The 15,381-nt window shown below is 36.0% G+C and overlaps 1 protein-coding gene across 1 annotated transcript; it reads left to right on the top strand.

Annotated features, from left to right (window-relative positions):
- The first annotated feature begins 3,862 nt into the window (after positions 1–3,862).
- On the top strand, positions 3,863–8,439 carry LOC132644052 (probable inactive receptor kinase At5g58300). Its single transcript, XM_060360599.1, has 3 exons — positions 3,863–4,199; positions 5,691–6,974; positions 7,482–8,439. The coding sequence occupies exons 2-3, from the start codon at positions 5,732–5,734 to the stop codon at positions 8,099–8,101; spliced, it is 1,863 nt and encodes a 620-aa protein (XP_060216582.1). The 5' UTR covers positions 3,863–4,199; positions 5,691–5,731; the 3' UTR covers positions 8,102–8,439.
- Positions 8,440–15,381: the final 6,942 nt, after the last annotated feature.

Below are 15,381 nucleotides of genomic sequence, written 5' to 3'. Positions count from 1 at the left end.
GGATTGTGGTGAGCCATCTATTTTACGCATTTTAAATCAATCATTAACAAGTATTAGTTATGTAATCTTTTATCAAAAATTATATTAAGGGTTTTCAATCCTAAACTAAGGGTTTTCAATCCTAAAATAAAGATTTTCAATCCTAAACTGCGGGTTATCAATCCTAAACTATGGGTAATCAATCCTAAACTAAGGGTTTTCAATCCTAAACTAAGGATGTTCAAATTCTAATTAGCAAATAAATAAATTAACAATTAAAATATAAAGATTAATAATTAATAAGTCAAATAATTAACAATTAGCTAGCAAACAATTAGCATATAATTAATAAATAAACAATTAACTAACTAATCAAACAATTAACAAATTATTAAAAAATAAACAATTGGCTTAATAAAAACTAAATAAATAATTATCTAGTCTAACAATTGAAATAGCTAATCTAACAATTAACAAATACTAAATAAACAATTAACAAATTAACAACAAATAAACAAATAAAAAAATGAAAAAAAATGGGGCAGTCCAAACAGCCCACAATAACGCAAAAAAAAAAAAAAAAAAATGCGTAATTTTTTTTTCTTCTAAATCCGCAAAAATTACACAGTAATCATGCTTAAGGTAATAATATATTTAACAATGTAATAGAAAATTCGTAGTGAAATTGTCACGACCCAACTAGTGGGCCATGACGGGTACTCGGAGCTGACTACCGAGCACCACTCATCATGCTACTTATCATACTCGACCTGGACGTACATCATTCTCAACCCAAGACTTATCATGAAACAATTTTCAAGTATCTCCCAAAACATGTATATGTGCATAAGCCCACGAGGCCACAAAAATGATGTACAGAATATACAATGAAGAAGTTACATAGCACCTACAGCTCACACATAAGTATGTATGAGCCTCTAACTAGAAAACTAAAATCATAAAGACGGGACAAGACCCCGCCATGCCCCAAATATGCACACAAAAGAATATACCAATAGGCTGCACCTCCAGAGTAGTGGGGTGCTCCTGTACAACTACTGATAAGGCTCCTAGGTGTCCGGTCAGTCTCCCTGTCTACCTGTGGGCATGAACACAGCGTCCATAAAAGAAAGGACATCGGTACGAATAATGTACTGAGTATGTAAGACATGCATATCAAACATAAATAAGAAATGAGAGAACATAAAGTGAAGAGATAACTTGTAACTGATTGCCTCTTAAGGCGGAATCATGCATGCTAACAAGAGAAAACATCATATCATGTATACATGTATTATGTTACCTCTTTCACGCACGAATTCTGTGCGTGAAAGGACCAAAGTTTTAACTTTACATTTTGGTCCTTTCACGCACAGAATTCGTGCGTGAAACCTACTTTTTTTTTTTTTTTTAAGTGTTATTTTGGTTCAACTTTTTTTTTTTTTGGTACCACAAAAGTCGCTAAAGTGAAAAAAATTCGATTCAGTGATACCAACCAGTTGAATAAAGTTCAATCTTTGATCTTACACTTAGCTTGCCAAAAATATTTTTATGTTCGTGCAAGAATATATGTCTGTGAATCAATGCATATAAAATGTAAAACACATTTTGATTTTCTTAAAGAAACTTGTTCGTCATTTATTAGATAAGGATAATTTTAGAAAAAAAAATAATACCTTGTTAATTTTTCAAGGAAAAAGGTGCAAATATGCCCCTCAACTTTGTGATTTAGAGTAGATATATCCCTCATTAAAAAAATGATGCATATATACCTCCGCCGTTACACAAATGGTGCAAATCCCCATTTTCGCTAATAGAACGTTTTGAAAAAATCATTTAACTTATTTTTTATATATATAAAAAATATCACGTAGCTTTAAAAAAATAAGTCTACCCATTTTTCTAAAAACCACGTGACAATTGTTTTTTCAAGTGGGTCTTCTGATTCGTTTAAAACAAAATCGTGACTTTAAAAAAATAAGTCTACCCATTTTTCTAAAAACCACGTGACAATTGTTTTTTCAAGTGGGTCTTCTGATTCGTTTAAAACAAAATCGTGACTTTAAAAAAATAAGTCTACCCATATTTTAAACAAACCAGACGCGACCCACTAGAAAAGAATTACCATATGGCTTAAAAAATAAGTCTACTAAAAAAATGAGTAGACTTATTTAAAGCCACGTGATATTTTTTTAATTAAAAAACAAGTTAAATGATTTTTAAAAAAAGTCCCGTCAGTGAACATGATTTATTTATACCACTTTATTAAAGATATATCTACTCTAAATCACAAAGTTGAAGGATATATTTACACCTTATATCATTTTTATTTAATAAATCACTTAAAGGAAGGGAAGGAGTATTATTTATGAGAAAAATAGTCAAATGCTCCCTCAACGTTTGGCCGGTTTAATTATGACACATCCAACCTTTACGAGCGACCTAGTACCCCCTGAGCATTTTAAAAGTGGAATTTATAACCCCTTGAAAAGTCACACCCAGATATGTGTTGGACTGTGTAGTGCACACGCCTCACACATGTACATTTAAAAAAAAATCATTTATTTTCTTATTCTTTTCTTTATTTTTCTCTTTTTCTTTTTCTCTTTCCTCTGTCTATGATTTGTTATCTATTTTTCTTTTTTTTTTTCTTTTTCTTTCCTTTATCTTCTTTCCTTTATCTTCCACAATTAAAACTCATTTTTTTTCCTCCATTCACACATTCAATTTCATCATCAATCATACATATCTTTTCAAGAAATCCACCAACCCATTTCTCTTCCTCTATTAACACAGACACATTCAATTTCATCATCAATCATACATATCTTTTCAAGAAATCAACCAACTCATTTTCTTCCTCCATTAACACACACACATTCAACCCATTTTCTTCCTCTATTAACGCATACACATTCAATTTCATCATCAATCATACATATCTTTTCGAGAAATCAACCTATTTGGGTTTAAGAATTTCTCTTCCACAGGGCTGCTTCTTCTCTTTTCTAAAAATCACCAACTTCCACCCTCACAAAACGCCGGACCGCCTCCCTGGCATAAGGTTTCAATTTTCGAAATTTAGTATGTATCTTTTAAAAATTAAAACTGGATCAAAGAATCATGAAATTTTAAAATTTTAAAGTGCAACTGAACAAAAATTTCAAAGGAGTTTGATGAAGTGGGTGACTGGGTGGTGGAGATGGTGCTGCGGTAGGGGCGTTGGTTGTAAAAGACTAGCGGTGAGGGGGAGAGAAGGGTGGTTGGTTTTAGTGGTGGCATTGTCGTCGGTGAAGAAGGGTAAGGAGAGGGGAGGCAGTGGTGGCTTGAGGGTTGTTTTGGTGGTGGTGGCTCGCTGGTCGTCACTTCCGGCGAGCGGTGGAGCGGAAGGGAGAAAAGGAGACGAAGGAAGGAGGGGAGGGGTCATTGGCACAGTGATGGAAGCAGTGGAGAGAAGGAGACGAAGGAAGGGGGGGTCGTTGGCGCAGTGGCCACTCGCCGGCGATAAAGTCCGGCGGCGGCAGCGGCTCTTGATGAAAGAAGAGAGGGAGGGAGTAAAAGTAAAAAATAAGGAAAAGCATTTTTAGAAATGAGATCGAAAAAAAAAGGAAAAATTAATTAAAAATACATATATTTATGAAAAGATATATTAAAAATAAAATTTTAATACTTGTTTTTGGTGCTCACTCTCCAAAGACAGTGAAACACACTCACTTTGCCACGTAGGCATTTAGCGGGGTAAAAATTTCACTTTTAAAATGCTCAGCGGTAATAGATTACCCGTAAAAGTTGAGTGCGTCATAATTAAACTGGTCAAACGTTGAAGGAGTATTTGACTATTTTCTCATTTATCATGCATATATAAGTAAAGGTAGGAAGTGTTTGCAAATGAGTAGTTTTAAGGTGATTAAAAATGATGAAGTTAGTTCAATTTGTCGTAACAAAAAGCCTAAATCCAGGAGCCTACCTGTTTGTTCTTCTTCACTCACCTAATTCTTCTTCTTCAACAATGGCTATGTTCTGCTAACATAGAATAGAATAGATCCAACGCAACTATTACTCTTTCAGCTTTAGCCAAAAAGCGCTTCAGCTCCTTACTGTTTCAATTCAAACGGAAAATGCGGCCATTGTACCCATCATACTCCCCTAATTCCCTTCTGGGGAACTTCCATTTACACCTTCCTACACCTCACCATTCATCTTAGACCCAATGTTTCCAGGTAAGTCACTTTCTCTCCCTCTACTAAAGTATCTTAAATTCCCAAACTGTTCAATTCACTTTTTTGGGTGTTCAGCATTTGTAATTTTGTATGTTTAGGATTCTGAGCTCACATCACTCTTCTATGGGAAGTTCGATTTAACATTCAACATTTCCGTGAGCTCAATTTGTTTGACATCTTATCAAATAAGCATATGTTGGGTTCTTTATTTGTGAAGTTGATCAATTAATATATTTTGTCAATAAAGATTTTTCTGACTCGTTTTTCTTAACTTTTCTGATGACACTAATGCCTGGACGTTTTTCTTTTGTTTCTAATTCCTTCAATTTTTTATGGTGTAATCATTCGTCCATCTGTAAAATTTGCACCCACTTTATGGTTTAGAAAGTGAACACAAAAGTTTTATGGCTTTGCTTTTCCCCTTTTGGACATTGATTCTTTAATTAGCTTATTCATTCAAACTTCTTTTGAGCCATTTTGTTAGTTCTCATTTTCAAATTTCTAATGGTTCAGAGGAACTTTAATCACCATGTCAAAATTTACTTTTAACCGTGTTAAGACATATTGGGTTCTGCTTAAATACTAATCCCTCCGTCAAAATAATTGGTGCTTTTAGCTTGGGCACACCCCTTAAGAAAACTAGTCACTCCTAGAAAGTAAAATTATCTTACCTTTAATCAAATGCCTTGAAAAAGAAGTAGAGTTTCTTGGTTATGTTAAACCACATTTATTGAAATAAGGTTAAAATTGGAAGAAAAAAATTAATGCCTTTTTGATTTTGTGAAACACCACTTATTTTGAAACAAGATAAAAAGGTAAAAACACCACTTATTATGACAAGTAGGGAGTATTAGAAAATTTAAAAAAGAATTTCCCTTTGTCTGTCTTGAAGCTCATTGGTAAGCCATATTTCCCTTTCTCTCTGTCTTTCTGATATCTGAATTTTCGTCTATTTCTGCTTTAAGGGTCAATGTGATCAACCAGTTTATTCGCTTTGTGTTTGAACCTCCCAAAGACTAAATGAGAATGTTCACGTTTTGTTGGTCAAACAGAAAATTACATCTTCTTTTGGAAGTATTCAACTCTGTATGTTCTTTTATGTCATAAGCTACTGCATACTTGTATGTTCTTTCTATTATGAGATTCAATAGCTTCTAAAGTTGCTGAAAGCATGGTGTACTTACGAATGATAAAGATAGCTTATGCATCAAAATTTTCTATGTATTCTAAGATTTGGCTGACTAAGTTTTTTTTCTTCTAATTCTCAAATGAAACCGTCATTTGTTTTACCGGCCTTCTTCTGCAGCTATTGAAAATTAGTGGTTGTTTAGCATTATTGAAATATTATCAGAATTCTGTTCATTTCTCATTTGATCCAGAACGCTTCTCCAAATCTTCTTTCTTCTGAAGTCAATGTGATGTTGTATTCTCTCTCTCTGTCTTGTTTTATGTTGTTGTGCGTGCTTATCTCAAGCTGCTTTTCTATCCCAGGTAAACCACATCACTAGCAGCAATCAATTGAATGTTTCGCCATGCGAATCTGCTGCGTCTATCAACTACTGCTTGCCCTTTTGGTTGTAGTAACTTTTATTCCCGTGGCACTTGGTGATCTAGACTCTGATAAACAGGCCCTTCTTGCCTTTGCTTCTGCAGTTCCCCATGGCCCGAAGATCAACTGGAGTCCTGCCACTCCTATATGCTCATCTTGGGTAGGCATTACTTGTAGTGAAGATGGAGCCCATGTAGTCGCTGTACGACTTCCAGGAGCTGGACTCACTGGTCCACTCCCACAAAATACTCTTGGAAAGATCGATTCTCTAAGGATTATCAGCCTTCGAGCAAATCGACTCAATGGAAATCTTCCTGTGGAGATCACCTCACTTTCTTCCCTCCAATGCCTCTTCCTCCAGCAAAATAACTTCTCTGGACCTATTCCTTCTTCTTTTCCAAATAAACTGAATGTTTTGGACCTTTCATATAATTCCTTTATTGGTAAGATTCCTGTAACTCTTCAGAATTTGACTCAACTAACTGGGTTGAGCTTGCAGAACAACTCGCTGTCTGGACCAATTCCCAGTCTCACCCTCCCAAGGCTAAGACATTTAAATTTAAGCTACAACAGTCTTAATGGTTCCATTCCATCAGCCCTCCAACAGTTCTCCAACTCTTCATTTGAAGGTAACTCACTCTTGTGTGGGCTACCCTTAAATCCATGTTCCCCTCTTTTACCACCAGCCCCTTCCCCAAACATTCCTCCAAAACGAAGCTCAAAGAAAAAACTGAAATTAGGCATAATTATTGCTATTGCTGCTGGAGGGGTTATGCTTCTCTTTCTGGTAGTTCTGGTCCTGTGTTTGTGCTGTCGGAAAAGGAAAGAAAGCAATGTGCTGAAAAGGAAGTCTTCAAGTGAAAAGCCCAGGGAAGAGTTTGGTAGTGGGGTACAAGAGGCTGATAGAAATAAGCTGGTTTTCTTTGAAGGCTGCTCTTACAATTTTGATCTTGAGGACTTGCTGAGGGCCTCTGCTGAAGTGCTAGGAAAGGGGAGTTTTGGAACTGCATACAAGGCTATTTTGGAGGAGTCAACAACAGTAGTAGTAAAAAGATTAAAAGAAGTCATTGTTGGGAAGAAGGACTTTGAACAGCAGATGGAAATTATTGGTAGAGTTGGGCAACATCCAAACACTGTCCCTTTACGTGCTTATTATTACTCCAAGGATGAGAAGCTACTTGTGTATGATTATTTCTCAAGTGGCAATTTGTCTGTACTCTTGCATGGTAATGCATTATCTTCTCCCTCATTTTCTTTCTTTGTGACTCGGTATTTAGTGGAAAAACTTGGATACAATCCCTATGATTGAACCTAACTCCTTGCATTGGACAAATCACACCTAACCGATGTCCATACGATTATTCATAGTGAATCTGAACTATTTTAATTCATAATTGAAAGTTGAACTGACTGGAAAAGCAGCATTTTTTTTCTGTGTTGAACTTAAAAATGAAGAAACGATATTCAGGGTGTATGGGGGTGTTTTTTGATGTTTAGCTATATGTATCTATTCTATATGAGGCTGGATATGGAGATCCTTAGCCATATTCTGCACTTCCAACTTTCTCACATCTCCATCACGGCTCTTTGTAGTATTTATTTTATCAGCTACACATCTTTCTGGTAGATGCTGAAAATCCGAGATAGGTCATATAATAGTTTGTATCGATTCACTTGTCAATGTTTAAGACGGTGAAACTGAATTGACTCATCTAATTTGAATGTCATAACAGGAAGTCGTGCTTCTTCCAGAAGAACTCCACTGGACTGGGAATCAAGAGTGAAAATATCACTTGGAGCAGCACGAGGAATCGCCCATATTCATTCAATTGGTGGTCCAAAAATTAGTCATGGAAATATAAAATCGTCTAATGTACTCCTCAACCAAGATATGGATGCTTGTGTTTCTGATTTTGGTTTAGCGCCAGTTATGAACTTCCCTGCAGCACCATCTCGCCATCCAGGTTATCGGGCTCCTGAGGTGATTGAAACACGGAAGCCCACTCATAAATCAGATGTGTACAGCTTTGGTGTCCTAATGCTTGAGATGCTAACAGGCAAGCAGCCTATTCAATCACCAGGGCGTGATGACATGGTTGATCTTCCTAGGTGGGTCCAGTCAGTTGTCAGGGAAGAATGGACCGCTGAGGTCTTTGATGTCGAGTTGATGAGATTTCAAAACATCGAAGAGGAGATGGTGCAAATGCTACAAATTGCTATGGCATGTGTTGCAAGAGTTGCAGACATGAGACCCACCATGCATGAAGTTGTTAGAATGATACAAGACGTCCGCCAATCCGACTCCGATAATCGCCCATCTTCAGAAGACAATAAAACTGTGCACACCCCTTGATTCTTTTATTTGGATTTCTGAGTTACAACTTGGAAGTCCTCAGATATTCAACAGCATTTGTGCCTCCTAAGGTTCTCTAATTCAGCCCTGCGGGTGTGTGCAGCTGCTCAAAGTGTGCATTTAATTTGTTTATTTGTTTGCTTCTTAGGCGTTATAGTGGACTAATTACTATTCTGTCCCAAATTTCAAAATTCTTTCTTTTCTTGGTTTGTTTAGATCATAATCATATCATCATTTATTGTGTAAGACTGTGCACTTATCAACAACTAAATTGATGATCTCCCTTTTCAGCAAGCATTCATTTGGAAGAATGAGAAAGGGTGTTGTTGTATTTCAAATGTGTGTTTATCAAGCCACTGATCAAACTTGAAATATAGAATTTGGAGTTTGAAAGATATATTTTAGAATTTTTTAAAGTTTCTTCATGGTTACACACAAAAAAACTTTAACTCTATTTTTGTGTCCAGTATAATTTCCAATTCTCAAATACCCTTTTTCAATTTAATTTCAAATACCATTTATTTAATATTTCAATCAAATCATGTCCAAATGCCTACTTAAAATGTCAGTTTTGGCCATGACTTCAAAGTTTCTTCAAGGGCTTAAAATGTAATAAGTGTATTCATAATTTGGTTCCCCGATGTAGATGGGGATATTGTTATACCTCGTACCTTTCGCGTCGTTTGTGTCGTAAGTAAACTAATGTAAGTTCGGAGAGGCCACAGAACCCTATAAGGTTAAGGAAGGCCTTGAACAAGTGTTAAGTGTATGTCGTAAAGGTTAGGGGTTAAATGAATGGAAGGAAACGAGTTTCGTCGAAGTTCGGGGATGTTGAAAGGGTGTTCTGCGTCGCAAAACTCATTCTGCCTCGCAAAATGGGATGCAGATGGAGGCAAGCCAATGACAAACTTTCTGCCTGGAAATGCGAAAGGGGATGCGGCCGCATCTTGTGAAATGCGTCGCATCTCCCGGCGCATTTCCGAAGCGGTGGCCGACTTAACTTTTATTGGTTGAAAAGCTCATTTTTGGTCATTTCTCGACCAAACCTTGTCCCTACACTCTCCCAAGACCCTCCTAACATCTTTCTAAGGTCCAAGGGTGAATCCCAAGTGAATCTATCTAAATCTAAGCTCAAAAGTGTTGAAGATCACAAGAAAATGCTTGTATGATTTTGTGGTGATATTAAGGGTTGTTTCTGTCACACCCCGACCTTACTAGGGTGTGATGGGCACCCGACCCCATATTCGGAGCCGAGCGAACCCGCTGACTCTTATTACATACATAATCTCTTTAGACTTTTATATCAATAAGAAATGAAAAACATAGCTAAGCCTTCAGAATTTTTTTTCTTTTCATTGTACTCAATTCAAGTAAAATCTGTCATCACATGAAACTCGTGACATGAAACATAATAACATATCGGCTGGTGGAGCCGCTTACAATACCGACACTCTATACCCACGACTCTGTCTGCAAAGTCTCTAACTTCAACCAAGACATCATAGCATAGTACTCTGACTCGGCAACACTCCAGAGCAAATGGAGCTTGCCATCTCCGCTGGAACATCCTCTATAGGAGCTTCTACTCATCTGGGTGTACCTGCGCGGCATGAAACGCAGCCCCCGAAGAAAGGGGGTCAGTACAAGCAATGTACTGAGTATGTAAGGCATGAACGATAATACAATAGGAGACACAGGTATAAACAATAACAAAAGAGAAACATATAACATATCATAGGATGAAAGAGAAACCTGTACATGTGAGTGCCCCTGAGGGCGGGAGCCATGCATGCTTAGCCTTCATATCATATCATATCACCGGCGTTGTCATGATCAACGTCGGCCCCACATATGTCCCGCGTCTGGGCATCCCGCGTCCGGGATGATAACGCCAGCTGACCAGGTGGCAATGCAACATATCTCCCTTTTCTCCATATCCCCCATATACATGTACATATCATATACACGTGTCATATATTCAGCATGCATGAGAGCCCAAAGAAAGTCGTGTATCTATCGGAGTGACGTAAGGTCGGTAACCTCCGAATATATTATGGAACAATCATCATGACTTTGTCTCACCTTGAAGGAACGATTACCATAAGATGAGACTAGCAACGAATAACAGCGTTAAGGGGACATAGAATAAGATCATAACCATGTTTTGAGTTAATCCGAGTTAGTATGAAAAAGTTATGGACGTTTGAAGTACAGAACTTTCTACGAACTTTTCAGAAGCCATTTTTGGAAAATCAAGGCAATGATCACATCAAGTACCTTTCAAACATGAAACCATTCTTATCATAGCCATCATAGAAATATTCTCATCCTCGACATCATCAATGTCGTTGTAAAACATATCCATCGTTATTGTCATAAAAGCTTACAATACCATAAACCTTTGTTTTGGAAAAATACGGACATTCTTGGAAAACATTGACGGGTTATCGGGAAAGAGTCATGCCTTGAAATCATAAACATCTAATTTTTGAAAACAAGGAGAATATGGAAGCAACTATGCAATCATAACATCGGAATCATGCCTTTGAAAGAAAGGGACGAGCCTTAACATACCTGCTCCACGCCCTATTAGCTACGCTTATTCATCCAAGCTTGCTAGTCTACATTCAAGAGAATCGACAAAATCATTAGACTCGTCGTCACATCCTTGTCTTAGTCTTTCAAATAAACTCATTTATAATCTACCGAAATTTCGGCAGCATTTCCCCTGTAAATATAACCATCCCCGAGAATGCAACTCAGCTAAATCTTTAACAACAATCCCAACAACCATATTAACAACATCAATAATCAATTCAAAACGCATTACGACGTTAGTAACTCTTTCCTACATAAGTCGACAACTTTCCATTTATATTCAATTCAACTACATACATTCAAACCAACATCGCCACTCACAAGTTCAAATACTTATTCAAGATCATTCAAACGAGATTTAATAATACTTCAAGCAATCCGCACAATATTCTAAACAACCCAACCAATATACCATGCCAACCGAAACCTTCCAAACTCCAATAGGACAACAACAACACATTTCTTTCTTCCAAATTCATCAACCACACCAACAATTCACACGTTAACAACATCATTCTCATAAATTCAAGAAACTATATTAGAATCACATTAGTTTCCACAATAAGCCACAAACAACTATAACTTCAACTTGAATCATTAAACTTTTGTTTGCATCATAAAATCCACAACACAACAACCAAAATATACTAAATAAAATTAGTTCACCATTCCCACACCACATACACCTACTCGGCCAAGCACCAACATCCACAATCTCATGAATTTCATCCATTTCCACACTCCACAACATTCACAAACCATGCATAACATATGAAAATGAAGATTAAACCTTACCTTCTTCACTCGGCTAGAGTTGCAAATTGCAAGAACAAATGGTTTACTTGTTCCAACAGCTACTCCACGTTGTAGAGGGCCTTCCAATTGGTTAAATTTCTAAAAGAAAATTATTATTATTATTATTATTATTTTCCTTCAATTTCCTTGGCACCAAATTCGGCCATAGTCATGGCCGAATATCTCTCTTGCTCTCTCTTTCTCTTGAGTTTTCTAGAATTGCAAAGTGATGAATTATGTTTTGCTTGGTCATCACTTATATATATATATAGCTCCCTCCAATACCAAGTGGACACATGTCCCTTCTCCAATTTTCTTGCATTTTCTTTAAAATAAAGATGAATACTTGAGTCTTGCCATGTAAGCTTTGGTCCATATATAATTACATAGCCCATAAAAGGGGTGGGACCCACATACACACACACACACTACACGGCCAAATGGCCCCCTTCTTGAACTCTCTTGAATTTTTGTAAAATTCCCGTTTTACCCCTAGCCTTCCACAATATTACCATGGGCCACTTTGCGAATTTCCCTTTTTGCCTTTAGCCTCTCTCAATATTTCCATACTAATAATGTTCATAAATAATATTCATAACCAACTTGTACATTAAAATAATTTTGGAAGATGTTCATTCCCTTAACTTACCATGACTACCTTGAAATATCCGAACGTACAAAATACGGGATATAACAGTTTCATTGAGAGAAAGCTTTGGTGAAAGGTTGTTTCTACTGTATAGGGTAAGTTTAATCTTCTTCTACTTATTCTTAAGTGTATCTAAGTGTATTTAAGTGATTTGGAGGAGAAGAAGCCATAATATACTTGAAAATTGCTTATTTATATTGTTATTGATCTGAAATGCTATTAGTACATAAAACTGAATGAAGTCGCACAAAGAAATCAAGAAGATAAAGATGAAGAAAGAGAGCTCAAATAAAGAGATGAGGCTTAACAAGAAGGAGATGATGTTATAGAACAATGGAGTTTGGAATGAAGTGGACACTTGGGTGAAAGTGTGCATGAAATTTGACACGTACTATTGTTGTTGTTATTGAATTGTTGGGCTGTTTTGTGGCATTTTCTGATGGGTATAAGGTTGGAGAATGGTGTATATATTTTTGTTGTGTGCTGGACATGTTGGTTGTGATTGTTTGGATTTGAGGAAAGTGAAAGAAATAGGGGATGTGTTGTCCAAATTGTTATAGACGAACTTGTCGTTCTTTATGTCGATTCTAGCTTCGGTAGCATAACAATAGTTTCCTTATTTCTTGTTGTATATTGTAGTGTTATACGGGTTGAGTCGACGTCGTGTGTTAAATAGTCGACAAAGGTATGTTAAGTCACTTCTATCCTTCTTTTGGCATGATTCCAAACGAACGAAACGTAAACGAACAATATCCCTAACGACTCTATTCTCAATGGTTACAAAACTTATGTTTTTGGCCTTCATGATGTATTTATAATCCATGGTGTATTGATCCTTGGTTCTTAATGAAGTTTATGTTAATGATGTTGGTCCCATAATGTTAATCGGAGGTGTAACGACCTTACGTCACTCCGATAGGCTTAGAATGTATCTTTATCACCCTTATGCATTTATATATTTATATTGGTACTATGACACTACTAAAAAAAGGGGAAAAACCGACGACGAAATCGGTTTTTTCAATGAAACCGACGGGAAACCGACCCTTTACGGTCTGTCGGTTTACATAGCCTCGCTTTTTGAAAACCGACGGACCACGTCGGTTTTTTCCGACGGACTACGTCGGTTTTTTCCGACGGACTACGTCGGTTATGTGGTCCGTCGGGTTTTATACAATAATTTTAAAAAATAAATAATAAAAAAAAACCGACGGACAGAGTTGGTTTTTTTAATTTCTGATTTATTATGTTCTATAAAAACAATATATATTTTATGGAAAAACCGACGCACGACGTCGGTTTTTTCATAAAATTTCAAAATTATTTTCCAGAAAACCGACGGACTGCGTCGGTTTTCTGGAAAATTTCCTGCATTCAATTCCTGCATTTTCTGCAGCCACACCTGCACAGAAACCAGTACCAAAAGCAGCTCAAAACTAGCATTAAAATGCCCCAAATCAATTCTAAAAGAGCTACAACACATAAAATCACCCTAAGTAATAATAAAACACATCAAACACTATCTAAACACATCAAATACGATCTAAATAGACCTTCAAAGTTCAGAAATATTTAAATGTCCAACCAAAAGTACCATTAATTAGTTTTAACACAATCTCTTTGCTTCATAGTAACTCTTAGGTATGTCGAATTCCGGACTAACTAGTTCCCCTACAAGCTTAATCATTGAGTCCATAGTAGCTTCAGCAACAGTCCAATCTGATTTGATGTTAATCATTCTAACTGCAAAAGACAACTTAGAATGCTGACTCCCTACCTAAAGTGGCCGACTAGCCTCTTCTAATTCTTGATAGAAGCGCATTGCTTCTTTATTAGGAGGTTCCTCAAAATTTTGCCTAGGTTCAAACCCAGAGTGTACGCCAAAAACATCATTAACCATATCATTAAATCTTTCATATTGGACATGACTATATTCCTACGACACACTACTTTCACCGACAATCAATTCTAACTTTGAATTCTCAATAACAATTCTAACTTTAATAACTTATGGATTCTAACTTTAATTCTAAAAATTGAAAAGTAAATCTAGTCAAATAAAGTCTACATTTTAGTTTTGAAGTTATAGAAATATTATAACTTAATAATTCTAACATAACTTAATAATTCTAACTTTGAAAAGCACAATTCCAACCAATTCTAAAAATTAAAAAGTAAATCTAGAGAAATAAAATCTACATTTTAGTATTGAGGTTATAGAAATACTATAACTTAACAATTCTAACTTTGAAAAGTATAATCCCAACCAATTCTAACTTTGAATTCTCAATAACAATTCTAACTTTAATAACTTATGGATTCTAACTTTAATTCTAAAAATTGAAAAGTAAATCTAGTCAAATAAAGTCTACATTTTAGTTTTGAGGTTATAGAAATATTATAACTAAATAATTCTAACATAACTTAATAATTCTAACTTTGAAAAGCACAATTCCAACCAATTCTAAAAATTGAAAAGTAATTCTAGAGAAATAAAATCTACATTTTAGTATTGAGGTTATAGAAATACTATAACTTAATAATTCTAACTTTGAAAAGCACAATCTCAACCAATTCTAATAACTTATGGAATTCTAACAAAAAGCACAATCCAACAAAAAAAAAAACAAACTAGTCAAATAATTAAAGTATACATTTTTGCACATATTCAACATCAATAATATTACAAAGAATGATAACTAAGCTAACACAAATACATTGGCAAAGAACATGAAATATAGCACAATCTCAAGCCCAAAAAAAACAAAATGACAACTAAACTAGTCAAATAAAGTTTACATTTTTTTCACAAATTCAACATTAATAACATTGCAAATGATGTTTAACAAAGCTAAATAGATTAGCATTAGGCCTAAAATCTACAAATAAAACTAAAATTGAAAGAATTTTAAAAACCCTAATTTAAGAGAAACTAACCTCAATTAATTAACTTCAAAATGGGTCTGGGGTTGGTAGGGACGGGCTGCGCAGGCAGCGGCGCTGGGTGGCGGGGTTGGGCGGAGGGGAGGGGGGCGGCGGGTAGCTAGGGTTTGAGGGGAATGGGAGTTTAATTGGGAAGAGGAGAAGCAATGGGTATGAAAACCCGTCTGGAATGTTTTTAAAGAAAAATCGACGGACAAAACCGACCCTGTCCGTCGGTTTTTCCCGCACGTTTGACCAGATTTGACCCAATTTTTTTTAAAAAAAAGGAAACCTACCCTGTCCGTCGGTTTCCTAA

Source organism: Lycium barbarum, chromosome 6 (assembly GCF_019175385.1).
Source record: "Lycium barbarum isolate Lr01 chromosome 6, ASM1917538v2, whole genome shotgun sequence".
Lineage (NCBI taxonomy): Eukaryota > Viridiplantae > Streptophyta > Magnoliopsida > Solanales > Solanaceae > Lycium > Lycium barbarum.
Note: the sequence above shows the minus strand (reverse complement) of the source record. Positions and strands in the feature narration are given on the sequence as shown.